This window comes from Podarcis liolepis, assembly GCF_965112155.1.
Source record: "Podarcis liolepis genome assembly, chromosome: 6".
NCBI classification, from domain to species: Eukaryota; Metazoa; Chordata; class Lepidosauria; order Squamata; family Lacertidae; genus Podarcis; species Podarcis liolepis.
In genome coordinates, this window is record NC_139559.1 from 45,027,010 (window position 1) to 45,053,945 (window position 26,936).

The 26,936-nt window shown below is 42.2% G+C and overlaps 1 protein-coding gene across 2 annotated transcripts in view; it reads right to left on the reverse strand.

Moving 5' to 3' along the window:
* BLTP3A (bridge-like lipid transfer protein family member 3A) overlaps positions 1–26,631 on the reverse strand; it is a 52,971-nt gene extending 26,340 nt beyond the window's left edge. Inside the window, exons 1-6 of one of the 2 annotated variants that reach the window (XM_083509151.1) lie at positions 26,308–26,631; positions 6,527–6,689; positions 4,720–4,758; positions 3,008–3,099; positions 982–1,171; positions 199–339 (exon numbers count right to left, since the gene is read on the reverse strand). In XM_083509151.1, the coding sequence (XP_083365277.1) occupies positions 199–339; positions 982–1,171; positions 3,008–3,099; positions 4,720–4,758; positions 6,527–6,689; positions 26,308–26,351 (669 nt within the window). In that variant the 5' untranslated portion in view covers positions 26,352–26,631. Of the gene's footprint in view, positions 1–198; positions 340–981; positions 2,368–2,465; positions 2,591–3,007; positions 3,100–4,719; positions 4,759–6,526; positions 6,690–26,307 lie in introns of those variants that run through there. The other variant, XM_083509152.1, reaches the window with a different exon arrangement.
* Between the last annotated feature and the right edge of the window lie 305 nt (positions 26,632–26,936).

Consider the following 26,936-nt stretch of genomic DNA (forward strand, 5'->3'; position numbering starts at 1 on the left):
GAAATAAAAAGAAAATAAAATGCAAATTTTAATAATTCATTACAGCTACAGAACACAGACTTTCTAATTGAATGCAGAATGACTGCATAAGCAAAGAATTTCAGATCTCCAATATTCAGTAGAAGACCAAAGGATGTTATCTGAACACACTTGTGGGGCCTACTAAGTATTTCATCCAACTGCGCTTTCCATACTTGCCTTTCTCTTAAGAGATATTTGGATTCTGCCCTGGTTCGTAATAAGTCTTAGCGGGGTGGTGACAGGATCTTGATCTCCGTTTTCTGTAGCATCTGCCTCTATGCGAAGCGTTTGCCAGGTGAGTTCTTTAAATGTTAGAACCTATGCAGGGGGGGGGGGGAGAGCACAAAGACAAAAAGGGAAGAATGCTGAACTTTTAAATATGGATACAATGTATTATAGCAAATTAGGAAACATACTTTACTGAAGCAGGAAGAAAATGTGTGATTGTACTCTAGGGGAAACCATAGAACTCTTCAGCATCCCACCTTGTTTCAGAATGAGATGTGGCCAACAGCAGCCCTAGAGCATCCTCTATCCTTTGGGTCTAATTAGGCCTGGCACAGGTTGCAATTTGAGCCATAGGGCTGTTTCCCACAAACCATGGCCACCTGTCCCATACATGACAATCAGAAGGTTAAGATGAGCTCCCAATTACTCCTTTGCAAACAGGGCTCCCTGCCAGCAGAAATAAGGACAGACAGGGAACCCCAACAAGAGTGGCAGCACTAGGTGGTTCCCTGCTTTCTCAGTGTGTGAATGTTTGCTTTCTCAGTGTGTGGGAAGCTGGTTTAGAGTCAAACTCCTTGAAAGTATAGCTTCAAAGGAGGTTGCTGTAACCATCTGGATCGGTAGCAGATTATTAAAGGTGGGCGTGGGGGTGTCACTGAATGTCTATATTGCAAATCCTTGTGAGTCAGCAGAGGAGATTTCAAATAAGAGACTATTTAATTAGGGTCTTACCTCTCCCCTGTTTGGATCAGTGATGCGGGTGAAGCGGAGGTCACTTTGCTGCCAGTTGGGGTTGACACTGTATCCTTGAAGCTGCCACAGTTCAAAAGAAGCATGGAAGGCCTTGGAGTGGATCTTGATGGTGATGGAATTGACAGCAATAAACATACCCTCTACTACCTTCTCAGCAAACCCATATTCACTGTAAGGAGGGAAAGGGCTTTTAAAAGGGAAGGGAATCTGATCATTGCAGCATGACAATAACATTGTTACAAGGCAAGTTTCTGCTAGGCAGGTATTAAACACAGCAGATTCACAAGCTAGATGTGACCTCCGTGCTTATACTCTCCAACCCTTCCTCAGTATCAAGGAACACTGTAGTAATGAAATGTCTCTCTGCTCATGAATGTGAAATTCTGAGGTTTCAGGATATTATAATGTACTCAGTAATTGAATTCAATTTATAAACTGAAACACTCATGAGCAATTATGATCCTACAGTAATAAACAAAGAGGAGCAAGTTATATTTAGTGCAATGGAACACCGTAATGGAAACCAAAGCGCACCGAAACACTGTTTACCTTCCCGCCACAGTGGTACTTATTTATCTACTTGCGCTGGTGTGCTTTCAAACTGCTAGATAGGCAGGAGTTGGGACAGAGCAACAGGAGCTCACCCCATTGTGCAGATTCGAACTGCCAAGCTTCTGATTGGCAAGCCCAAGAGGCTTAGTGGTTTAGACCACAGCGCCACCTGCACCCCCTACTATTTATCATTAACAACATGAAACACAGTAGCAGTTGCTGGGGCAGCATGGGTTCTTGCCACTGCACCACACTCCTTCTCAGTTACTGGCAGCAACATGTGGCATTTGGAATCCAGGTAAGCAATGCCACCCTGTCTGTACCACTCTGGTGGCTGCAACTAATTAAACAGAGTATACATGCAGGGTCCACTATCTTCCCACTCTGAAAATTCACTTATCCAAACATAAAAAATTATTCCTAAACGTTACTATATACTCTGCAGATTCAGATATCCAAACATCTGGAGTTTGCCTGCTTCCTTATTTCCTTGCATGTTTGTGCTTTGCTGGTTAGTAGCAGCCATTTTCAGACAAAAACCATGCAGGGATGGATGGAGGTAGTGAGATCAGACAAATCAAACAGCAGGAGAGATCAGAGAAATTGGGGAACAGGAAAGATCAGAGAAGTCAGTATTTTCTTTGTCTTACTTTTGCTGGTTGGCTGCAACCATTTCAAGAAGAAACCATGGAGAGAGGGGAAAGAGACACATCCCCAATTAGAAATGTTCCCATAAGAATCAATGGAAATTATGGACTCATGATGTGAATGCTTGCCTGACAAACAATTTCCATTGTTTTCAGTAAGTGGGACCTGTGCATAGCTGTCAACTTTTCCCTTTTTTTAAGGGAAATTCCCTTATTCCGAATAAGATTCCTCGCAAGGAAAGGGAAAAGTTGACAGCTATGGACCTGTGTACAATATGTATAGTGCCACATAACAATTATTTCCACATTAACAAAAATACTCATTTACAGAGTCACATCCAGCAGAGAAGCCAGAAATGGTAAGGAAAGCCAGGGGGTAAGGAAAAAGCCTGTAACTTTACTTAGCGGAATTATTAAGCAGGAAAAGGTTAAGAATCATTTCCCCAGGTTTCTGCAAATGTAGCCTCCCTGATTGCATTTTGTAAAAGAAAGAAACGGATCAAGGAAAAACCACACAAGACTCACAGGAGGGTTGCTATTACACCAAAGCCATATAAAAGCAGAATTTGTTGTGGTTTTGAGTCTAAATGTATAATACTTTATTTGTCAATACAGAAGTCAGGCTCTGTATTCTGTAGTACAGGCTCAATGTAAGTGTCCAGATTTTCAGTAAGCTCTCAAGCAGCAGGAATTGAAAAGTAGAAAACCTGGATTACAAAGTCAGACCCAACACATCATTTAAACAGGGAAAGCAGAAGTAACATAAAACACTGCAATGACAAATGTTGGTTACAAGCAATATTAACCTTTGTCCTGAAGCAAGGGCAATAGGAGACTGTCCATTGGGTGGCCGGGGCTCTTCACATGTCCGCATCTCTACTTCAACTTTATCCAACAACTGTGAACATAGCAAGGAAACAAGACATGGAAAAGTTATCTAACAAAAGAAGTGTTCATTAGCTATCCTAAAGGTTTGGGTTTAAGATATTCAGGCTCCTTCTGAAACTGCAGGATTAATTACTAGCACAAATGAGAGGCTAGGCAAACAAGTCTGGTAAGCCCAATAGGTTTCAAGTATCAAAACCTTCCTGGGGCAAATCTCCTTATACAATTATTTACACAGCAATGTCTTCTGTATGATCTACTTGGCTGTTCTCGGTTTTGGATTTTGTTCCTCATTTTTCTTCTCTCTTTCATATGCTTCCCAAGTTTATATAGTCCTTTATAAATGTGTCTTAATATTGGTAAATTATCTTGAGACCCATTGAAATAAACTCTTGAGTAAGCCTTAGTTGGCTACCGCCCTTTAATATTATTATTTTTTTGTATTATTATTATTATTATTATTATTATTATTATTATTATTATTATTATTATTACTACTACTATTATTATTTTATATCCTGCCTATTCAAGCTTTGAAACTGTAAGTAAGTTCAGCTAGGGGGGAAACAGCCTTGAGATTGGGGGAATCTCCAGTCAAGTATTGGCAAACAAGTGGGATTAAATACCTTTTCTTCCTACTCAATTATTTACCCTTGTAAATGTTGGCAACTCCCACCATTACTTTATTCCAGAAAAGGCAAATTAGGGAACACTTGTCTGCAAGAAAACATAGTTCCACCATAATTTATTGTATTTATTTTATTTCATAACATTTATGCACCGCTTGATTATTTTAAAAACCCTTAAAGAGATTTCTAAAATAGTAAAATCAAGGGCGGGGGAAAATCACAACTGTACTATAAAACACACAAAAGTTAAATACTAAAACATATTAAAACGTATGCCTAGATTCAGGGCAAATTTATGTCTACTTTACATATCGCAACATTTCTATATGACAGACATTTCTAGGTAAGGAATTGACATATTGTCCATGTGCGTCAAATGCCCCTCAAAATCCCAACAGTATTCTCATCCCCTCAAAAGGACTAATAAGTTGCTAAAATAAAAATAACAATACAAAAGACATTTTTGTGTTAGATCTGAAAAGAAAAGACCTTTACTTAGCCTACTACAACCATGCTAAAAAAAATTATTTCATTCTCACAAGTCACTACTCTAAAAAACACAAAACTGTGCATTTGTGTATAATTTTTGAGTGTACACAGGTAAGGCAATAATCTCAGAAGTGACTTAACACAATTGAATCACAACTGAATCAAAACTAGATGTTTGCCTTGGAAGCAACTAGTAAAATGCAAGAAGGAACATTATAATATAAAAATGGCTAATATACAACGAAATGCATATATGGAAAGGTCAGTTTATTTCACTAGTGGGTTAGGTATCAGTTCTTTCCTTCCCACATTTTAATTTAAATCATTGGAATTATACAGGACTATACCTCTCAATGAAAGTTGAAATATTGGAAATAGCCCTATGCTGCCACCAATTTGATCAACAGCAGAAGTATATATAGCCTTAAGTTCCAGCACTGAAAACACAGGCTCTCTCTTTTTCTGAAACAATCTAGAGTTACAAGTTCTCACTAACGGGTAAGCAAGGCCATTACCAGACAGATTGGGTGAGTCTTCAGCTTTGTCCACTGGATCTGTAACAAGAAAGCAGATGTAAAATAAACACGAACTGTCACAAGGGCTAAACAGATTCAGGGTGACAGTAATATGATCAGTTCCAGCAAACTGCTGCTCTGTAAAAGCAGCTCTATGGAAATACAAGCTGTTTGAGGACAATACTATTTCTTGTACCCTTGCATGCAGAAGACATTTGATAAAGAACAAAGAGTGCTTTGGGTCTTTAGATTTATTGTGTCATGAGCCTTCATGCCTACTTTATCAGATGCCCAATATACAGCCAAACAGGAAACAACGGCTTGGATCCAAATATCCTGCTGCACCAGCCAAAGGCATTTCCACCCATGTAGGAAAGTTAGCAGTTCCACCTCTCTGTAATCTCCCATACCCATGAAAGGAGACTCCAGGGAATTGGAAGGCCCTCCAGACTGTTCTGGTCAGCAACCTTTTTCAGCTGTGGGCTGGTCCACTGTCCCTCAGACCATGTGGTGCTTACCCCTACCCCAGAGCATCTGAGGATTCCCATCAGTTATCCCCCTTGCATAACTGTTGTTAACTTCATCTTTGTATGCAAATCAATATAATTACTGTAATGAGCTCCTCATAACCCTTATTCAAAACCTGAAATGCTGTTAAATGTTAGTGAATTGCTACAAAGCCCCTTTTCCAGCTATCTTTTAAAACACTTATCCAGTACCGAGACCCTGAAGTATGAGATGGTCTTTCTAGAGACAATGAAACGAAACCTTCACCTCGCTGGTTTCTGTAATTTCTGTTTTTTATGTAACCTTCCATTAACCTGAAAAAGATTGGGCCTGTTACTTTTTTCATAACCAGGCTTGCCAATGCGCATGCAGATCAAATCCTGAGTCATGTTACACATGAGAAATCTTGCTGTTTGCATTAGTTATACAGTCTCATATTTGGGAGCATAACAAACAGTCCACTCCCTTATTGTGTTTGCTTTGCATTTTTTGCAAGGGCTGCTTCTCATGTTAATTTATCAACAAGCATATTAATACACATTGCAGAAAAAAATTAAAATGTGTTGGCAAAAGGAGGATCAGTAATTTCAACTCTCCAGTGGTTTCTCCATACATGTACTGAGAAGGAAGAGACATTTCTGGTGTTTCAGCTGATAAAATGTTCCTAAAATGTTGCAAGTATTAACATCCCTATGAAAAAGCAGTAACATGAAAAGCAGCTCTGAGTATTAAACAAAGAAGGTAAAAGAGCCGATGGGGTCATTACTCTGGAAACAGTTCAAATCAAAGCTGCACTTTTTATTAACAATCTCCTAAACCATTTTGCATGGGGTTTGTGCCACTATGGGTAATCCTAATGGAGCTTAAACGATTACTCGCTTACATCAACTGAAAAATCAATTTCCTGCTTCAAAAAGAGCTTGGGGCAACATTTTCAAGAGGAGAGAACATTGCGCTCTGTGTGTAAATGTTCAATTGCAACTACTAAATACAATCCTTGCAATTATGCATTTAAACAGAACAAATTCAGATGAAACAGAACAATCAATTTAAAACTGAATTTAACCAGTCTGCTTGTAATTTCTGCAGCGTCTCTGGTTCAGAACTTGATCCTCTTGTGCCAGTTATTGGAGCAGATTTCATAGCACATGTATGGGAAGATTAGCGATTTGGGTACAAAGCCAGAGCAGCTTGGGGTGAGGATTGCACTTGTTTAGTACGGAAGTAGGAAGAATGGCATGTAGTCAGGACAGGAAATACTTTCAGCACTGCAAAAGCTTTTGCTGATAATTTAACTCACCCTGATGGAAGCCTTGTTACAAAAGACCCGAGTAATGGCAAGCCAGGTGGGCAATTCCAATACATTCTGCAGGACTTCTTCATCTAGTTCAAGGTTAGTCAGCTGCCCCTGTCCTTTGAGTGTGCTCAGGTTGATCTTATCAGGAGAGAGGTTCTTTGTAAACCTGTTGCCAAGGGGAAAAAGAGAAAGAGCTAAAGCTTGCATGGATCAGTGAACAGAGCAACCTTTCATCTCAGTTTCAGCTCATTCACCATAATTCTTGTTGTAAAGTAAGAATTATGTCATGAAATGGTCTACTTCTTGCAGTGTCCTCCTTTGCAAGATGATATAGTGAGAAATATGAAAATTTTAAGATCCGTTTTACATTTAAAATGCTGCAAAAAATAATACAGACAGCAACATTTATCTGGATAAAATTCTGCTGGAGCAAATTAAGTTCTCTTGTTGCTAGTAACTATAATTATTAGCTGTTAATTCCTCCTCCTAGAAAACACATATATCTTTCAGTACACTTGCCTGCCGAGTAGGTCTCAGATATTAGAGTCAATATGATGACTGAGGATAGTTCTAATGATGGATAAAAACTGTAAAGGCTTTCAGGGTAAAATGACAGGTAGAAGAATGGAGTGGAATGGAAAGTAGAATAGACTTTGGTATGAATACATTAAGCAGTGGGAAAGCAAAGATGGCAGTGAAACTATGAAGTGCATTTCTTTTAAATTTATACTTGGGGCTTCTCTTTTGATATTCAGCCCTTTTAATCCCTGGCTGCAATTCTCTGCCCATTTATGAGTTAATATACTTAGGCTCAGCTGTGAACCTGTTTTCCTCTATGCTGGAAAATCTTGTCCTGTCCTTCCAAGCAACTTACACCAGCCATCTCCTTGTTATCCACTGCAAAAGAGAATTGCTGTCCTTTTTCAAACCTAGTTGTTAATTGTGAGTTCCCTGTTCAGAAATATTACACTGCGTAATTAATGTTTGTTCAGATATTTTCCCTATATCGTCACCATAATGTGAAGTTACCACAAGCTTTCTGTAAGCAACCATTTAGCATGAGGCAGGACTTAAGCAGCAAAAAGAAAGGAGTTTATCACAATCTGAGGTTAACAGCAAGCTTGCTGTGGGATTGTGCAGGGTTGCCTGATACCCTCTCCCTTGTGGATCACTCATACCAAAACTATCTCTTAGAATTGCCCAATCCCAGAAAACTCCCAGCTCTTGTTGATACTGGGAACATTATGAGGAGGGGTGAAAACACCAAGTTCAGATACATAATGACAGAAATTTGCCAGTGTATGTTTTCACTTTCTTCCTCTGGCCCGATATAGATGTAACATTCCTAATTTGCTTAGCATGACAGGGATATCATGAATGTTCTGCAAGCTCACATTCTCCCACCCTCGACAGTGTAACATTACAGCTGCATCACAAATGAACAGTAGCAAGGATTGCTGCCGTGACCAGATCTAGAACCAGGGCTTGAAATGGTTATTCAACTCTGAGTACAAGGGCAATCCTGATTAGCCACAATCCTGGTTAGTACTGATGCACAGGAAAAATTATACCCAGGTTAAAGCAAACCTTGGGAGGGAGTACGAAGGAATGCACAAATTAACTTTATCTTGCTCTTAGTCTCTTAACCATGCCCCCCCCCCCGAAAGTTTCTTTATACGGCGTCAAACCATTTGTCATAGAATCATAGAATCATAGAATTGGAATAGACCACAAGGGCCAGCAAGTCCAACCCCCTGCCAAGCAGGAAACACCATCAGAGCACTCCTGACATATGGTTGTCAAGCCTCTGCTTAAAGACCTTCAAAGAAGGAGACTCCACCACACTCCTTGGCAGCAAATTCCACTGTCGAACAGCTGAACTAGCTGTTCTAGCTCAACAATGTCTACACTATGGATGAGCAGATCTCTGACTTGTGGGATGTACTTTTTCTTTTTAACAGCAAAAACCCTGAGATCTACCAACTGGAGCCAGGTGCAAAATGGTGGCTCAGTTGGGCAAATATATGCAGGTATTGCTTTAGCAAAGCTAGGCCAAGGGCCCCCACACCATCAGCCTAATTTAGAAAGTGAAAACATTTTAGTTGTTGCTATTTTCAGACAATTGGAAATCAGAAGCACTTGCTGATCTACTGAAAATCACCTAGAAATCTACCAGTGGACCCTGATCTACCTTCTGCCTACCTCTGGACTGGACTATTTGGCAGTAACTCTCCAATGTTTCAGACAGAAGTCTTTTCCAGTCATATCAGGAAATACCAGGAATTGAATCTGGGAACTTTTGCATGCAAAACATATGATTTACCACTGAGCAGTCCTTCTCCCCAACACAAGGAAGAGGATACTAATGGACTAATACCATGCACATGAGTTGTGTCTTTTTGCTAAAACTGGAAATTCAAGGAAGAGAAATTAGCATACACTCCTGAGATGGTCAAGCTTTTACTGATTCAGAGTGCCTGATTTAATTAGTTATATTCAACGAGGTAGCAGTGGCTGGGGTTGTTTTCTCCCTGATGTATACAATGAAGATGTGAATAGGGCCATGAGAGAACAATTTAAGCCTTTATTTCTCTCTAGACACACGAATCCCTAGGCTGTATCTAATCTGCAACTAGTAGAGTACTATATCACTCTGCAAAAAAATAGTTCTATTTAAAGCACATAACATTAACATGATTCAACATCACTCTGGGTTGGTGCAATAAGGCTGTAACCAGGTCTCTCAGTGTGGTCACAGGCCACAGGGACTGTCAAGGGAAAAACAGATCAAGTTATCCTGCCCATTCCTCTCTCCAAAGGACCTAGCTCCATAGAAAAATGTTCTCAACAAGAAACAATCTGAACTGAAACTGTGTGATAATGTATCTTCATCCTTTCTGGATCCCAGTTCATCGAGATTATCCGCCTGATAATTTGCTAATTACTGAAAACTCAAAAGCATTTCACACACATTCCTCTTTACTAATTCTAATTCTTCACAGCAGCCCAGCAGGTGGAGAAGAAAAGACCCCATTGTTGGCAAGAGTAAGATTAGATTCCAGTGTTAATCACGCCCTGTGGTTCTCTCATTTCCCTTTGCCTGAAAAAGCACTACTTCATTATGCCTTTCACAAAGACAGACTTCAGCAAAACTCTGCCAGAAACTCAGCAGGGAAAAGAAGAGTGAACAAGGGCTATTCTGGTCACAAGTAGAATCAGTTCCAGGTTTGGCTGTGACTCTGCAAGAAACAGATGCTGAACAGACAGCTGAGAACCTGGTGAACCCAATTTATGGCTAATTCATACATTTCACTGGTCTCTCTATGTGCATTTAGTAGCATAGACAATGATCTAATCATATAAGCAGTATAATTAGGCAGATACTCTTTAGTACTACAGCAGGAACTTCCATGAAAGGGGTGGCTGAATATGTATTTCCTTGTCCACAAAAGTGGCTGCCACAGTACTGCAAGAGTTGCCATCTTCACACATTACACCCCTCATAGGAATCGGCTACTTTCCTGATCTCCTTAGTGTGTAACTAATATACAAGTTGGCTTCTAGGTGGTTGGGATTATTTTTTTGTTAGGCATGCTGATTCAGAGTGCCTGATGCTTGCATGCTACACATAGACACTGTGAAGCCTCCATCTATCTCTGCTAATGCAAATCCCAGGCTAGAGACTAACAGGAGCACTGCAGGAAGCACAGTCCACAACAGTAGCTTCTCAAATTCCTTGTACTAGTTAATACCTCTTTCTTGCATACCTTTTCTTGCACTTTCAGGCAGGTGCGACCAGATGTAGGAAAAGGTATCACCTGGACAATCCTCCGCCTTCTGATTCTCTTCTGAGCTATTATTCACTGCATGAAAATATTGTTGGATATTCTCTCTGTGTGAGAGAGAATCATTTGTTCCAGAAACAGAAAAGAAGTCTCAAGAAGCAGCAGAAGGCTGAGATTGTTTTGTCTATGCAAGAACATTTTCTGTGGGAACTGTTCTTTGGACATGCACAGTGTGACAGGAAGTATTGATACCAATGGTTCTGTATAACTTGTTCGTCTCTTGCTTGTGTCTTGTGGTGAGAGAAACAGAGTGTCTTGGACTCTTGCTGGACTCTAAGCATGCCTTGACCATGGCAGTGGTGAATGGCTGTATATATTTGCTACCAATACGCTTTTATGCCTGTCAAGTAAAGATCTACACTTGACTGAATCTTTATGGCATCCATGAGTGTTTATTGACTACTGTGTGTACCTCCAACCCTGAAGATGCTGCGTTGAGATGTAACTCTGCTGAGTATGGATACTGGCACACAAGCACAGCAAAAGTGATGCTGGACCCAATCCTTCTAAATCATCCATCAGAGATTGATGGATTGAAGCAACAATAATATCAGTGAACAGTGAAACCATGTTATATTCCCAGAGCCATGACTTTCATGCCATTCTGCAGTGCAACAGTAACAATGAACTCTGCGACACACCTAAAATATCTTGTGTTCATAAAAAGAGATAGACATATTTGCATTAATGTGTGGCTGCTCCTGTGGCAAACAAGAGATCACCCTGCCTCAAACAGCCAAGGGCAGCCAGGCTAAGTAACATTTTCTAATGTTATCACAGTATATACAAAATGAGAAGTGAGAAAAGTAACTTGTTCCAGCTCACATCATCAGTTTCTGCGGGCAACAGACAGAAATGCTAATTTAACAATTGAGAGGAAGGAGGGCAACTTGGCTGTCTGTTAGTTTCTCAGGCTCACAAAGTAGACAGGAAGCAAATAGTTCCCTGTAGCCTGTCCAAAATAGATTTTCCTTTTAGATTTGAAGTGTGGAACTGCAAGAAGATTACCAATAGGAAACTAGAACAGGAGACACTAGAGAATATGGAGTATATCGCATACCCTCATTAATTAAACCCAGTTTGCATGTAACATTTAGCCATGCCATGGCTTAGCATGAACACATGGGTTCCCAGAGAGAAGACTGTAACCACTGCACTTATTTCCTAGTCTGACTGCAGCTGCACTACCTGGTGCTAAACCATGGTTTGGGTTTATCATGTCAACCAAACACAGGCTCATGATTTGTCTGGAGGCGACAAACCACAGCCTGAGTTCTTAGCCCTGGATAGTATAGCAGCAGAAGCAGCAGAAGCAGCAGCAGCAGGAGTACCAGGGGAAGAGTTTAGCCACCACAATCTCCTATCTGGGATCACATTAAGCCATAGTTTGGCTTAGCATTATGTGTACACTGAGCTTTAGAATGTAGAGGCAGAAAAGAAGTTTCTCTTTTCCATATATCAATAAAGGTAGGCAACTTTCATAATTGCATTGTGGTTACCACGTGGATATACAGCTGATGAGCACTTCACATGAGGGTTCTGTTCCCGACCCCTGCACATGTTGGCAGAGTGCATATAAGCATGCTCTGCCCTGTTATGGCCCCATTCCATTCTGCTCCACCCCCGTTCCACCCTTTTTGTGTCTATATTATGTTATTGGGTCACATCCTGGTTCGGTGATGTGCATCTTTGGGGCGTGCATTAATTGGTCGTTGCCTGTATGTACATGACCAAAGGAGCAATACACCAGTAGATTCTAACTTGGCTAACTCATTTTAGCTAATCATGGCTCAGTTGCACTAGCAATACTTTATAAGACGGGGCAGAGGTGGGATATCAATCAGACCAGACTTGGACCAGTTATTGCTTCATCCACACAATTAGGTCTGAAGGTGATTAGAATTCCCTGTAACAGTCACTCAACCCCTTAACAAAACTACAAATTCCAGAGTTAACTGAAGCATGTGTGTGGAACCTCTGGGCCTCCAGAAATCTTTGAATTCAATTTTCATTAGCCCAGAGATAGCATGGTCAAGAGATACCACTGATATCATGGCCAATGGTCAAGGAAGGAGGCAGTTGCAGTCCAACATCATTCATTTGGAGGGCCTCACCTTGTAAGGACAATGTGTCCTGAAAAGCAGGTGATAAATAAATAAATGAGCAAAATTGAGGACCAAATGTTTTATAAAAGCAGTAAATAATCTATTGGTTAGCAACTCTACCAGAATTTCCACAAAAAGGCATTGCTATCAAGCCTTTCTACAACTAAATCAAATACATTTGCGGCTGAGTCCTTCATTGAGTTTTAAAGTTCTGAGGATTGTTTTAGGTTTGTAAATCCTAAACCTTCAAAACTTCTCTAGTGATATATAAAACAATCCAAACCCTTGATTTGTCATGCTAGAAAGGGGCTGGATGAGGCAGAAGTGTTTCTTTTCCCCAGCTTAGTATGAACAGTGTAGTGTTGCCATATTTCAAAAATTATGAGAAAATCTAGACGTATGGCCCTGTGGAGCTGTAGACTCAGCAGTGGCAGTGTTGCTCCAATGGGTCTTGGTTTGAGTGGCACTCTAAGGCTTCTGCTTCTACTCGATCCACCTTGACTCAATTAACTTCAGCTGGATGGCTTAACTCTTACAAATGACTAAGCAAGACTGCTAATTCTAATGGACTAGCTTTTCTTGACCTATGAGATACAGGACTTCTTCACTGTAACATCCGATTATGGAAGATGGTTATCCTATTAATGAAACTTCAGGTAAAGAACTGCCCTTATTTACAGGCATCACAATCTGAAATTGCTACTTGTCATCAGCAACAACCTATTCAAGCCAGAAACAGAACCTGGCAAACAGCCCAGTGTGTTCTCTATACATTCATCTTTTTTGACAATTCTATTACTGGACCTCATTGTAACATCAGCCACACTATTTAGAAGTAACTTGAGTGGTGGCTTCCATATATATGTGGGATCTGCTATTGGAATTGAAGCCATTTACACAATGGACTTTTGAAATGCCAAACCTATTTCTGTGTTTTCTTAAAAATCCTTACTGATGTAAGGAGTCTACATTTTTAGGTACACTTTAAAATTGAATCTAAGTTCATGTCTGAACACCCTGAATTTCAAATTCAATATCCATTCCCCCAAAAAAATTCCTAGTTAGCCAAACATTTATGAAAACATTCTAGCATTCTATAATCTCCTTTAGGTCAGCTATTGAAAAAATTGAGGGTAAAGAAGAGTTGTTTGCTACACACAGCCTACGTAGATATTAATTGCAGTGGCTTCCCCATGCTCCTACTGTTGGTACTATTGTGATTCAGCAGTGGCAGCATAACTGTTTTTATGAAATGGCACTGGGGGAGAGGTAGAAGCCGCTTTTGAGAACATTTCTCTTTGCTCCGTCTTCCTCGATCTTTTAGTGTGGCAGCACCTACACTTTGGAACTCCCTGCCTATTTGGCGCCTGCTAAAACATTTTTGTTTAGACAGGTCTACAGAGATATTTGATGTGAGTTTTAATCTGCTTCGTTTATTGTTATTTTAACTATTCAAAGGTCTTAAATTACTGCTCTTAATTCTTAGTGATAATTTTATTTGATTTTTTTTTTGTACATCACTTGGAGGTTTGTTTGCTGTTGTTTTTACAATCAAGTGGTGTAAATTTTTTATGAAATAAAGTAAATAATAAAATATTCCTTGAGTAGCCAGTCATTTATGTAAATGACTGTTTTGCATTGCTTTTATGTTGTTGTATAGCACTCTGATGTTTTGCAAGAGGGAGGTGTCTAAACACATACATACATATATAGAAAGTTTTTAAAAATCTGGACACTTTATAATATTTCCTGGTTACCTTACTTAATAGACATACCGTAAATCATTTTGGTTTTTTGGTTGCCAGATATTGGATATTTGCTTTATTTTGTGACCTGCAGTACTTCCAAAGCAGTGTTTATTGTGGAGTCAGTGCTCCTCAGGCATACCTGTTTCCTTCAGCACCCACATGATACTTTTGGCATCAAAAAGCCAACCCATATTTTCCCCAATCTTGTATGCATTTACAGGGACAAAATCAATAATTTAAAAAAATACACAAAACTGTTGCCAAAACAACACATTTGCAAATTAAACTCCCATTTGGAAACGTCCCATATGCCATTTATCTAAGATCAACCTAACTAGATTTTCATAGTATGTAAAAAAAGATACATTTTCCACTTGTACTCAGCTAAGTCAGTCTCAAGGGGTTGCTGTAAAGATAAATGAAGGAACCTCATGACAGCTATGTTGACCTCCTTAAAAGGAGGACACTACCCAAATGAGATGAATACTGAGACGCTGAAAAGTCTTCATTTTTATGAATTAAATGCAGACCATGGTGGGAATTTTAATATGTGTGTGGCAGGTAGAGCTATAATTCTTTGAATTTACTTTTTGGAAGTGTTTATATATCCAATGAAGCAGATTTACTACCAGACACATTTAGCTATTTAATAAGAGCGTTGGAATATACACCACAAAATTATGAATGACACTTAGGCAAATCCATATTCTTAAAAGCCAAGAGTTCCTTTGCTTTAGCTCAAAATCAATCAGGGGTTGAAGAAAAGATCAATGATTTCTGAACACTGACAAACATTTAAGGAGTATTGCAGAGTAGCTTCAGATTCAGTAATAAGATGATCTTGGGAAGGCATCAGAGTAGAGAACTAAAAATAGCTCTGTTTGGAAAAGAAATAGAACCAAGCGAGTACCAAACATATATTCTACAAAAACAAAAAAAAGTAGCAGCTTGGATGACACTCTAGTACACACACACACAGAGAGAGAGAGAATAAAAAGGCACAGTTTAAGGAGGGAAACCACATGTTAAGAATTCGGGCTGCTAGTGTACTTGTGCAGCAAACGGTTCAATTAGGAAACAGCACTGAAGAACAGAGAAGTATTGCCAACTACCATCAGGATGCTCTTATTAATACAGTAAGCCTAAAACTTGATCACACCTAAAGCCAAAATCGCATGTAGTCAAAACACATTGGGTTCAATGGCAGGTGGGATTGCCAAAGTCCTTTTCCCAGAACCCTGACCCCTCTCCCTCCTTCCTTCCTTCCTTCCTTCCTTCCTTCCTTCCTTCCTTCCTTTCTCGGCCACACATGTAAAGCTGAATACACACAAGTTTAAAAACGCATAAGTTGTGGGCTTACTGTACTAGATTGTGAGAGTTCATGGTATCTCACTTCAGAACAACATACAGTTGTTAAATCTATCTTGGGCTATTTTCTTGCATGCAGAAGCTCTTGACCAACAGCAATGATTTTGGTCTGTTCCTTTCCTCCACGTTCAAACTAATGGATTGGGTCCCACTTTGAATCAATAATGTAATGTTATGACTTGCTTATACATGCAAGTTCCATTCAAATATAGGTTCAGGGGAGATACTGCATAACAAACAGATAAAACCAACTCTCAATTTTTGCTGAATAAAAAGTACTCTATATTGAGCATTTCTGTGTCCCCTCCCAAACCAAGCAAAAAGTGTGCATAAGTATGTAAAATAATGAGTACACACAGATTATTCCCTGACAGGATCACCAAGAGTTCTGACCTTACCAAGCAGAACTGATAGCCACAACCTAAACCATTTCCATCTCTACACTTGTGACTATATATTTTTTGTCTATGTTAATTAGACAAGCATTAAGTCTTGGCAATACCAAGATATTCGAGCCTTATCCCCATTTTATTTCTAAAGAAACAGGAGAGTGATCCCATGGAAGATAGAGGTTTGTTTTCTCCTGCTCTGGAGGAGCCAGTGTGGTGTAGTGGTTAATCTGTCACGTAATCTGGGAAACCGGGTTCGTGTCTCCGCTCCTCCACATGCAGCTGCTGGGTGACCTTGGGCCAGTCACACTTCTGTGAAGTCTCTCAGCCCCACTCACCTCACAGAGTGTTTGTTGTGGGGGAGGAAGGGAAAGGAGAATGTTAGCCGCTTTGAGACTCCTGAAGGGGAGTGAAAGGCGGGATATCAAATCCAAACTCTTCTTCTTCTTCTTCTTCTTCAAACCAAGGGCTTTAAGTTACAAGAGAGGAGATTCCGACTTAAACATCAAGAAGAACTTTCTAACAATAAGAGCTATTCAACAGTGAAACAGACTCCCTTGGGAGGTAGTGGACTCTCCTTCCTCAAAGGTTTTAAAGCAGAGGTTGGATGGCCATCTGTCATGGATGCTTTGGTTGAGATTCCTGCATTGCAGGGGGCTGGACTAGATGACTTCCAACTCTATGATTCTATATGCCTTACGAGTATGTTTCCTTTAGCTGGGGAGGCTAAAGCAAGGTTTCACCTTTGCCTCTATGGTTTAATCTTCAGGCTCAAGACAAAGTGCACTTGATTTTAGGCATTACATGGTTAAATTCAAGCACCCGGAGTGTACTGCTGGCTGGTTTACTTTCAAACACACAGCACCTTTAGGGGGTGCATCTTTATGCTAAAAGTTCCATTCTACTAAAAGATCATCCATTTTTAACAGTTCAGAGTTTTGTGGTTTCACACTTCCTTTCAGCTGCAACAGATATTTTAGGCAACCACAGTCTCTAGTTTAACGAAGTCTTGCAAATTATCCAGTTACATGAAGGAGGTTGTGATCTAAACCAAGGGTGGGGGAACTTTTTTTACTTTCAAGAGACACATTCCCTGGGGAGGAATATCTCAGGGAGTACATGCCAGGAATATACAAAGTTTTTTTTAAAAAATTAAATCTATTTATTAAATTTGTATACCACCCTTCATCTGAAAGCAGTATACAGTGGTACCTCGGGTTAAGTACTTAATTCGTTCCAGAGGTCCGTACTTAACCTGAAACTGTTCTTAACCTGAAGCACCACTTTAGCTAACAGGGCCTCCTGCTGCTGCCGCGCCACCGGAGCACAATTTCTGTTCTCATCCTGAAACAAAGTTCTTAACCTGTAGCACTATTTCTGGGTTAGCAGAGTCTGTCACCTGAAGCATACATAACCTGAAGCATATGTAACCCGAGGTACCACTGTACGAGGTTAAAGAACAAAGTGAATCTTTTGTTCTGGCACCTCCCGCCTGCCCCTTTCCAACTGCATGAAATTAGGCCAAGGTCCCCACTTGGTATAAAACAGTCATGAATGCAAAGCTGCTCTTCTTAGGAACAAAGGAAGCTTCCTAATACCGTTGGTTCATCTAGCACAGTACACTGACAGGCAGCAGTGCTAGGGCTTCAAAAGGCATCTTTCCCAGTCCAAATTGTAGATGTGGGGCAGAGGTTTTCAACCTTTTTGGGTCCACAGCTCCCTTGACCAACTACATTCTTTCTGCAGCACCCGTGGGCTCAGGAGCCCAGTTATATCACCCCTTGCCTGCAGAGCTGGCAGCCCCTCACCCCTTTTCAAACACCCTCCCTTGTGGAGAGTTCCCTCAGCCTCCTTTCTTCTCCCCTCTCCTTAGGAATCCTCTGAGCAGCTGCTGCCCCGGGTCTTTGAGCTGCCCCCCCCCGCCCCAAAGAGAGGTGCCTCATCACACTGCCCCACAGGGGCCTGGGAAGCACCCCTTGGCCAGCCCCAGAAGCACCATTCACCTAGGGAGCTTGTAGCCAGGACTGCTGCAACAAACAGCTGTGCAAGCCTTTGGGAGGCAGGGACCTGAGAGGGCATCAGAGGAGGGAGCGAAGGAAAGAGGGACAGAGGCCAGTGTTGCCTGCAGCATCCCTGACCATCATTCGTGGCATCCCAGGGTGCCACGGCACACTGATTGAAAACCACAGGTGTAGGAAAACCACTGATTGCAGGGACCTTATGCATGCAAACTGGATGCTCTGCCATTGCTTTGCTTCTAATCAGCGAGGCTGAGAGGAGGGAGTGTTTTGTCATCTGGGCAGCCCAGGACCTCCACACACACTGCCCAGGCTTTGTGCCATTGAGCTATTGCCCTTCCACTGAAAATGCTGCAATCTTCAATAATAGTGTGTGGGATGTATGGGCATTAGAGAGCCAGTGAGAAAGAATTAATAAGAAATACAAATTTGTCCAAAGCAAGGCAATTCGCAGACGGGGAATAAATTATTTTTCCCAATTTCTAGCTTATCTAGAAGATACCTAAAGACTATCTATGTTCTCCTCCTACTCTATTTAAATAGTATACTTTTAACTAGCTAAACACACCCATACCCTCCATTTCTTAGAGAGAATACAACTGCTGACTAATTGCTCAATAAGTTGATGCTATCCTCAATGGAAGAGATATGAGACCATGATGCATCTTCCCTCCCCCCAAGGATGATGTAATCTAGGTCTGTTTGAAAGAGAACAGTAGAAGCCAGTTTTGCAACACTAAAGAATAAAAAAAACCTGCTGTTGAGGCTGACAGAGGAGGGAGAGAGTGACCTTCCACCTCTGGAAGGCAAAAGGGACCTCAGGATCCCTCTCTGGGGGCTTCATGTGCGTCAGTGTATTTGCTGCATGTACAAGTGCTGTGCTGTCTGTTCCAACTTGTGGTGTTGTTGGCAGTCGTCTGTCTTGAGAGACAACGGAGTACGCCTGTGGGGTGAAGTCAAACTGCAGCATAAGCAGCACTGAAGTGACCTCCCCAGGGTGCAAACCTGGGCAGTATGTCCTGGGTTGCCCAGATAACAAAGTAAAGATAAAAGGTAAAGGACCCCAGGACGGTTAAGTCCAGTCAAAGGTGACTATGGGGTGCGGCGCTCATCTTGCTTTTCAGGTCGAGGGAGCTGGGCTTTGTCCAAGACAGGTTTCCGGGTCATGTGGCCAGCATGACTAAACCACTTCTGGCACAGCAGGACACCATGATGAGTGCCAAAGGAAACACCATTTATCTTCCCGCCACAGTGGTACCTTTTTATCTACTTTCACTGGTGTGCTTTTGAACTGGGAAGAGTTGGCAGAAGCTGGGACAGAGCAACAGAAGCTCATCACCATTACGCAGATTCGAAACACCGACCTTCTGATCAGCAAGCCCAAGAGGCGCAATGGTTTAGACTGCAATACGTTCGGCACCAGCTTAGCGGCAGGAGTTGCTGGAAGGAGGTGTACAAGGCGCCATCCAACTGTTTTAAGGACTCCACTCCAGATTTGTGTAGAGTTTACTCCCTAGCCTTTTCTTCTCCCCAAGATACCCTACAAGGCAGCAGAGGTTAGGGAGTTTTCCTTCTTCTGGGCTAGCTTCCCAGATTAGCAAGCCCCTTCTGCCCCTCATTTTCCTCTACAGCAGTGTTTCCCAAACGTTTTTGGGCAACGGCACACCTGTTTACTGAAAAAAAATCTCGCGGCACACCACCATTAAAGCCCCGCCCCGTGACGTCAGCGCGCAGCGTCACGCCGGGAGGGACGCACAAAAGTGAAAGTTTTTTCCCTCGGCAGCTCCTCTCAGCTGCGCTCAATCCGCCTCGGAGCGCAGGAGCGATGCCTCTCTCTGGCTCTCCCTCCGCGCAGGCTGAGGGAGGGAGGGAGGGGCGCGTGTGACCCGTCTCTGCTGGGAGACCAAACCCAGCGAGGCAGAGTCGCGCGGAGGCGCCCAGGCAGCGCTGCCGGCTGCGAGGAGGAGCGCCAGGCAGCAGCAGGAGGCGCGGCCTCTCCTCGCCGCCGCTGCCCCGCCTCTCGCCGCCCGACTCGCCCGCCTCCCTCCAGGCATCTCGCGGCACACGAGGCAACGTCTCACGGCACACTCGTGTGCCGCGGAACACCGGTTGGGAAACACTGCTCTACAGCATGTGCAGAAACTGCCTTCTTGGCCACTAGCCCCACTATTGGTCTCATCTGCTCAACCCTCGTTAGGTTAACTTGAAGATTTACAGGGGCTGGGGAATGCTGGCAGCCAGCCAGCACCATCACCTGCTCCCACTTTGGGGACTAATTGTTACCACCTACCTGAGGGGCCCCACCCAGCGATACTTGCTCGCAGAATCACTACTTCATGACAGGTATCACACCAAGGACCTAGGTATGGAAACTCCAGAAAATTTGCTTTCACTTTTTGAACTTCAGCCTGTGACCTTCACTTGTACTTCCCCTTCCCTCTTCAGTTTTGTTTCCATCAACCCACCAAAGCAGACTAACACTTCCTTTTTCTATTTCACTCACTCCAAATATTTCCTATGAGCCTTCTGGGTTTTGGAAAGATCAACTTCAGAAATCATTGAGGTCTCATGAGTAACCAGGATGTTTATTAACTACACATTATATTATAGACGACGAGAATCAAGGTACAGTTTCAGCCTATTACAAAATATTGCATAAAATCTAAACAGGACATTATCATAATCTACTATCTATTCTGGAAAGTGGTTTGTTTCCCATAGCTTCAGATGACTCTTGAGATATCATTGCCAAACTCAGCATGAGGGTTCCTGAAGTTGGAGCTTGCAGCAGTGGTGAAGCTGCATGCTCTGGCACTGGGGGCGGAGAGCAGGTGGGGGAGCGTGGCTGGCACATGTACCCCACTCCCTGATGGTGCCTGGGGCGGTGTGCTCCCCCTGCCCCCCCATTCCTCCGCCAGTGGCTCGCAGGACACCATTCTTTATCCAGATGGTGGACAATACTGTCACTTTGATTTTTTTGGTGTAATGGATCCAAACTACGCAGATTTGGAAAACTCTGAAGATATTGTTGCACCATTTGATGGGACAGTTTCAACCTACATGAATTTGGATGCCACTCGAGATATTGTTACCAAACTCAGCATGAGGATTCCCAAGCAAGAGGCAGGAGTCTTCATCTATATTTGGAAGCTGGGCACCATTTTGACACAAGGTAGCATGCCAAATTAACCCCAATTCAACACTAGCTCCCCTCCAAATTGATTTGGAACCAACTCAGATTCTCCCTAGGTCAGATTAAAGTATTGAGTTAGTGTGTGTGCACAAACAGTCTCTAAACACAGTACCTGATTTCCCCAGTAGCACTGGGTACTCCACACTAGGCCAATGAAACAGCCAACTTAAAATCCCAACAATGTCCTAAATAAGGAAGAATTTAATAGAATTCTTTCCTAGGCTCAATATGAATTCATTGCAGTGGTTCCAGTCCTACTTTGTCAAGTTCAGAAGCTGACGCTATGGGATTATTGATCGGGCTCACCGAATCAACAAGTTGGGGTTCTTCTTGTTACAATTTCATTTTCACTTTTACCAAGACAATATACCGAATGACTGATACCTTTGCAGGTATTTCTTTGAAAAACATTTCTTGCTTTGCTTACTGGAACGAGCCAAGCATTTCTGATGGGGGAAAAATCAATCACACTTCATTCATCCTGTGAAATGTAATTCTCTGGAAATGACAAATTAGCCCTGTTTAATTCATTAAGTTTTTTCTTCATCTGTGAAATGCAGTTTGTATATGGGATCAAAGGAAAGTCAGGTGAATCAGAACTACCAATTCCATCATCTTTCTTCCTGGTCCTCTTCTGCAGCAACGGAATATGAAAAGCAAGCCACAGAATCATAGAGCTGTAAAGTTGTCCAACCCCCTGCAATATAGGAATATGCAGCTGTCCCACATGGGGACTGAACCTGCAACCTTGGCATTACCAGCACCGCACTCTAACCAACTGAGCTATCCAACAATACTCACTTATTTTAAGGAAGTTTACATTCCTAAGACCCACAATAAAACTTCAGTACAAGCAGAATCCCAAAAGAAATGTGGTCACTATTCAATAGAAATGTTTGAAATTTTAAACACAGACTAAAATCAAGTCATTCCATTCAAGAGATCACAATTCAAATATTTTTCAAGCCAGGGCAGAGAAGTTCATTCTTTAAGAAAATATTTAGAGGGGAAAATGGTCTTAGCACAGTAAGCCACTCAAACACTGAGGTATTACATGAACTGAAAAAAGAGGAAACTTAACCAGACTATTTCTCATCCTTAGGCTAAATACTGTATGCCACTGATCATGAGATCATGTATCATTTGATACTCCAAAGCCTGCAAGCAAATTATTGGTGAGAGTCAGTAAGTGACAAAGCAGCAATTCCTTCACATGCACATTGTGCAACCCCCCCCCCCACCAAAAAAACCCCAACCAACCACCACCACCCTCGGGAGTTAAGTGATTCAACAGCAGAAAAGACTGACCCAGAAGGGAACAACCTGGGAGCCTGAATACTAAAAACAAAGTAAATCACTGTAATGGCCTGTGTTTCTATAGCAACTCTCCAATCCTTGTTTGCACAACACAGTAGGCCAAGCAAATGCACCCCCCCCCATAAAGCTCACAGCTGCTTTGCTCCTTCGTTGTCCATTTTGCTTCTGTGCCACACTGAACTAAATCGAGGTTTGGCTTGTGTGTGGTCCAAACCCAGGCTCACAGTTACGTTCTCTCCATACTAACCATGGCAGCCCCTGCCTTGAAGAAAGTGCTACACAGAAGCAGCTTATCAACTCATTGGATGGATGAGGTCCCTTGGAATGCAGGACAGGTGATTGAGAGCCTTCTGATCTCTATCAGCTGTCCAGGATGGAGAGTTGTAAAGGGGAGGAAGAATGGCCAGTACAACTGGGAATCTGAAAATAATAGTTTGATCAAGCCTTAATCTTTAGTAAAATATTGTTATGCTGATCAGCTTATGTTGGGTAGGAAGTAATTTTGATTCTGCCAGTGCAAAAAATAAATGCTTGGCTGGCTCTGCCTTCTCAGTGCACATCTGTCTTATCCCTAAATTGACCAGGCTCCTTCCACTTAGAAAGATCCAGTCAAAGGGCGTTTTCTGTCTTTCTGCTTGATCACAAGAGGTCCTCATCCTGCAGCGAAACACTGGCCTGTGGAAAGCATGGCAGACACAGGGAAGACTTCTTAAATCAGCTTATATCTAGTTATATGCTGCCTGCAACCAACTAAACTCTGTTTGCTGTCATCAGTGTTACTCCTTCATGATAAACCTTCTCCTGCCCCACTCTTTCACCATTAGTTTCTAAACTGCAGACATTGGCAACTTCAGCTTTAGGTTTTGTATTTTACCTAAGATAACTGCAGTCACAGAAAAAATACACAGTTTGCCTTATGGCAGAGAATATGTGTTTTGCAAGCCTACCAGCTATTTTAATATATTATGACAGTTTTGATGCATTTTCCTTCATTCACTACCAAAATAAGAGCAGATGGAGAAACGAGAATTCCTAACTTAACAAGAGTGTACTTCTGTTTTGGTACAATTCCTTTAAAAGCAGCCCTATTAGTAATTGGTGAGTCACTGAATATATTTACAGGCTTGCTACAGACCAGGAACTTTAGTTCAAGTCTTTATGTGTTATTCTGCTAGATGTCAGATCTATATTACTTTCAGTTCATTCATATAAAAAGCTTCAAAATATCAAGATTAGCAGCTGAGGGCCAGTGCTTCAAACTATGGCTCAAGTTATTCACTGAGCTTTATGCTGGATTTTCACAGACTACTATTTTTCCTACATAGTAAAAGTGTCCGAATGATTTTTTCACACATTTATGCAGTTGCCATCATTATTCATTTGTTGTAAGGGATCTACACACTTCTTTAACAAGAATATCACATTTTCACAGTGCTTGAACTGCAATATTTTTTACCTGGGAATGGAAAATTAACATTTTAGCTAGCAGAATTACAATAGATAGTATATGGATTATGGCTGTACAGTTGTCATCTTTCTGTAATTTGTTCTTCTTGGCTCTTTTACTGTTTGGAAGTTTTACTTCATTTTAGAAATAAGTTTTTTATGCAAAAAAAAAAAAGTTTTTTAAAACCATGGAGAGACCTGGTTTGAACAAAGACATTGGATTCTTATCCCATTATACATGACTAAGCCATTTCTCACCTTCTCACCCCTTGCCTTTTCCTGTAAGACCTATTACAGTCGTTAAGAGTTGTCAACAGCTCATCTCAGCTATCTGCCAATCTCCCATTCCCACCACCCTTCTGAGTAATACCCCTCCCCACCTTCTCACTATATAGAAGGATCTGGCAACTTCTGTTTCAGTGTATCTGAAGAAGTGTGCATGCACACGAAAGCTCATACCAAGAACTAACTTAGTTGGTCTTTAAGGTGCTACTGGAAGGAAGTTTTTTATGCAAGTTATCTTTTGGGCTCTTGGACAGGGAGAGGCATGGGAATTTACTTTAAAAACAAACATGCACCTACTATCAATGAGAGCCAGGAGTTCTCATTTGCACCCATGGTACAACTATACCCATCCACCTATGCTACTCTGTGAATTTTTCAGTTTAATGTTGTTACAATTCTTTATCAGACAAGGGCTACCATGTCTCATAGCACCACCACATGCCCTTTCTCCAAAAATACTTAAAAAGAAGAAGTGGATTTTGGGGGGTGGGGGGAGATGCCTAAAGCATCCTGCAAGTAGTATCAGCTCCAAGCTGCCTTGTTTCATACTGATGGCCCCCTTGCTCTTTGGAACCTGAGGCAAGAAGCCATGGCATCAGTCTTCCCTCCAGCTTCCCCCAGCATTTGTACATTCTCTTTTACCTGCCCCACAACGCACAGCCATAGTTAAGAAGGGAAGGAGCGAAGGGACAGCAACATGGTCACAACAATGCTATCCTTTCCCCCACAATGTGTAGGCTGGATAGTACATTATGAGGAGCGGAGAGACTACTGGAGTAAGGGGAAATAATGTGACCGGGGCACGTGTTAACTGATCATGTGGAAAAGCTTTAATTTAACGGGCAGGCTCTTGCAAGTTGTTTCACTTTCTTCACGTCTCAGTTTTTGGTCAGTATTATAAACAAAAGGCACCTTCTTAAAGCCCCAAATGGGTAGGATTCTCAAATGAAAACTAGCACACCATATTTTGAATTAGCACAGTTTGTTCTATGTTTTCCAACTTAGGCGTTTTCTATGTTAGTGACAGCCAGAAATATCATCAGCTTACTAACAAATAATGATGACACAAGTGAAATGTGGCATGAATATGTACTGTGTACAAACAACACAGATGGTGGATTTAGTCTTGGGCATGAGCCCAGATTTCCAGAGTTTCAACTGTATGCACCAGTAATTTGTTACTGCTCTTCCCTCAATATATTGAGGGAATATATATGGACTGCTCATCCTAGCATATGCTTCTCCACAGATATGCTATATTACTTGTGCTGTCCTTGCCCTCCCCCCACTCTAAAACACTAACTACCTTGAAACAGATGTCTCCCTCTCTCATGTTACTAATCCCAAACGCAAAGGGAAAAAACTAACTCATGCAACGGTCCTTCCATTGTTTAAGACTCCGGGAGCGGGAGAATTATTTTTATTTTTTTACTTATTTCAAACAAGCAAGCCAGAAAGATGCAAGCTTCGGAACTATAAGCAGCCCTTAAGAGAAGATGTTCAGCCTTCACTGACTCTGAAAAATTTAAACTAATCTGGAAGAGGAGGAAGCCAAAGGAACAGATTTTTTTGCACACACACAATATAAAACAGTCGTGGGGCGGGAGGGGGGGATCATCTCCAACATCATTACTGTACGGCCAGAGCTGAAGGATTAAATGGCAACATTCAAAAGCAGGATTTCTTCTGTTGCCAAGGAAGGGACAGGGCAGAAGAGACAGAAGGCAGAAAACGGGCAAGGCAGAAGAAGGGGGCAGACCCAATGGAAGAACAGACGGCAACAAATGGAATTGGGGGCTGGGGAGGGGAAAGAAGTGCACAAGAAAACAAGCATTTTGTGGGAGACAGGTAATGGGGGGGGGGTCCGTCTGGTGAACCTTTTCCCCTTCCCCTTGTGGCTTCTGCTGTCGCAATGACCCTTGCCACAGAGGAAGGTTTCTCGGGGACCCGCACCCCCATTCGCCTCTGCCTGCCCTTAACACAGCTCCCCTCAAAGGCTCATTTTCCCCCTTTTTGCCTCCGCGCAACTCGAAGAGGGAGACCTGCAGGGCGTCCCCTGCCGACGCTCACCTGGACAGGTGCTTCAGGATCTGCTTCTTGAAGAGGCCAGCCATGCCGGGGCCCTGGACAGGACGAGGCTCCTCTTAGCGCCCCAGGTGCTCCATCACAGCCTCCCTCGCCGCCCGGCGCCTCCGCCGCTCCGGCCGCCTCCTGCCATCGCCAGTCCCCTCCCTCCTTCCCTCCCGGCCTCAGACGCCAACGGAATCCCGGCCACCACCGCGGCCAAGTCCGGCAGAGCCGCCTTCAGCCCCCGCCCGCCGGAGAGAGGCGGGACGAACACGGCGGCGTGGCAGCGCCCTCTGTTGGCTCACAGGGAGAGCAGAAGCAGACGCAGCCCCAGCAACCTCCTCCTCTCCCTGCATGGTACCGAAGCTGCAGCCAAAGCACAACATCCCCGCGGTTTCTGTCGTTGTGGGCAATATGGTGTTTTGTTGTTTAATTCTTGTTATTGTTAAAGGAGGACTACCAGGAGGAATGGATGAAATTTAAAGACTGTTTAGTTAAATATGTTAAGTTAACTTAATTGGAAAAGCTTGCAAATATCAGATAGGCTTAGGCTTTAAGTATGTAATGTGATGAATATGTTTAATGCCAAATTTGAAAGAAAGACAGATGTTAAGTGATTAAGTTAATTATAT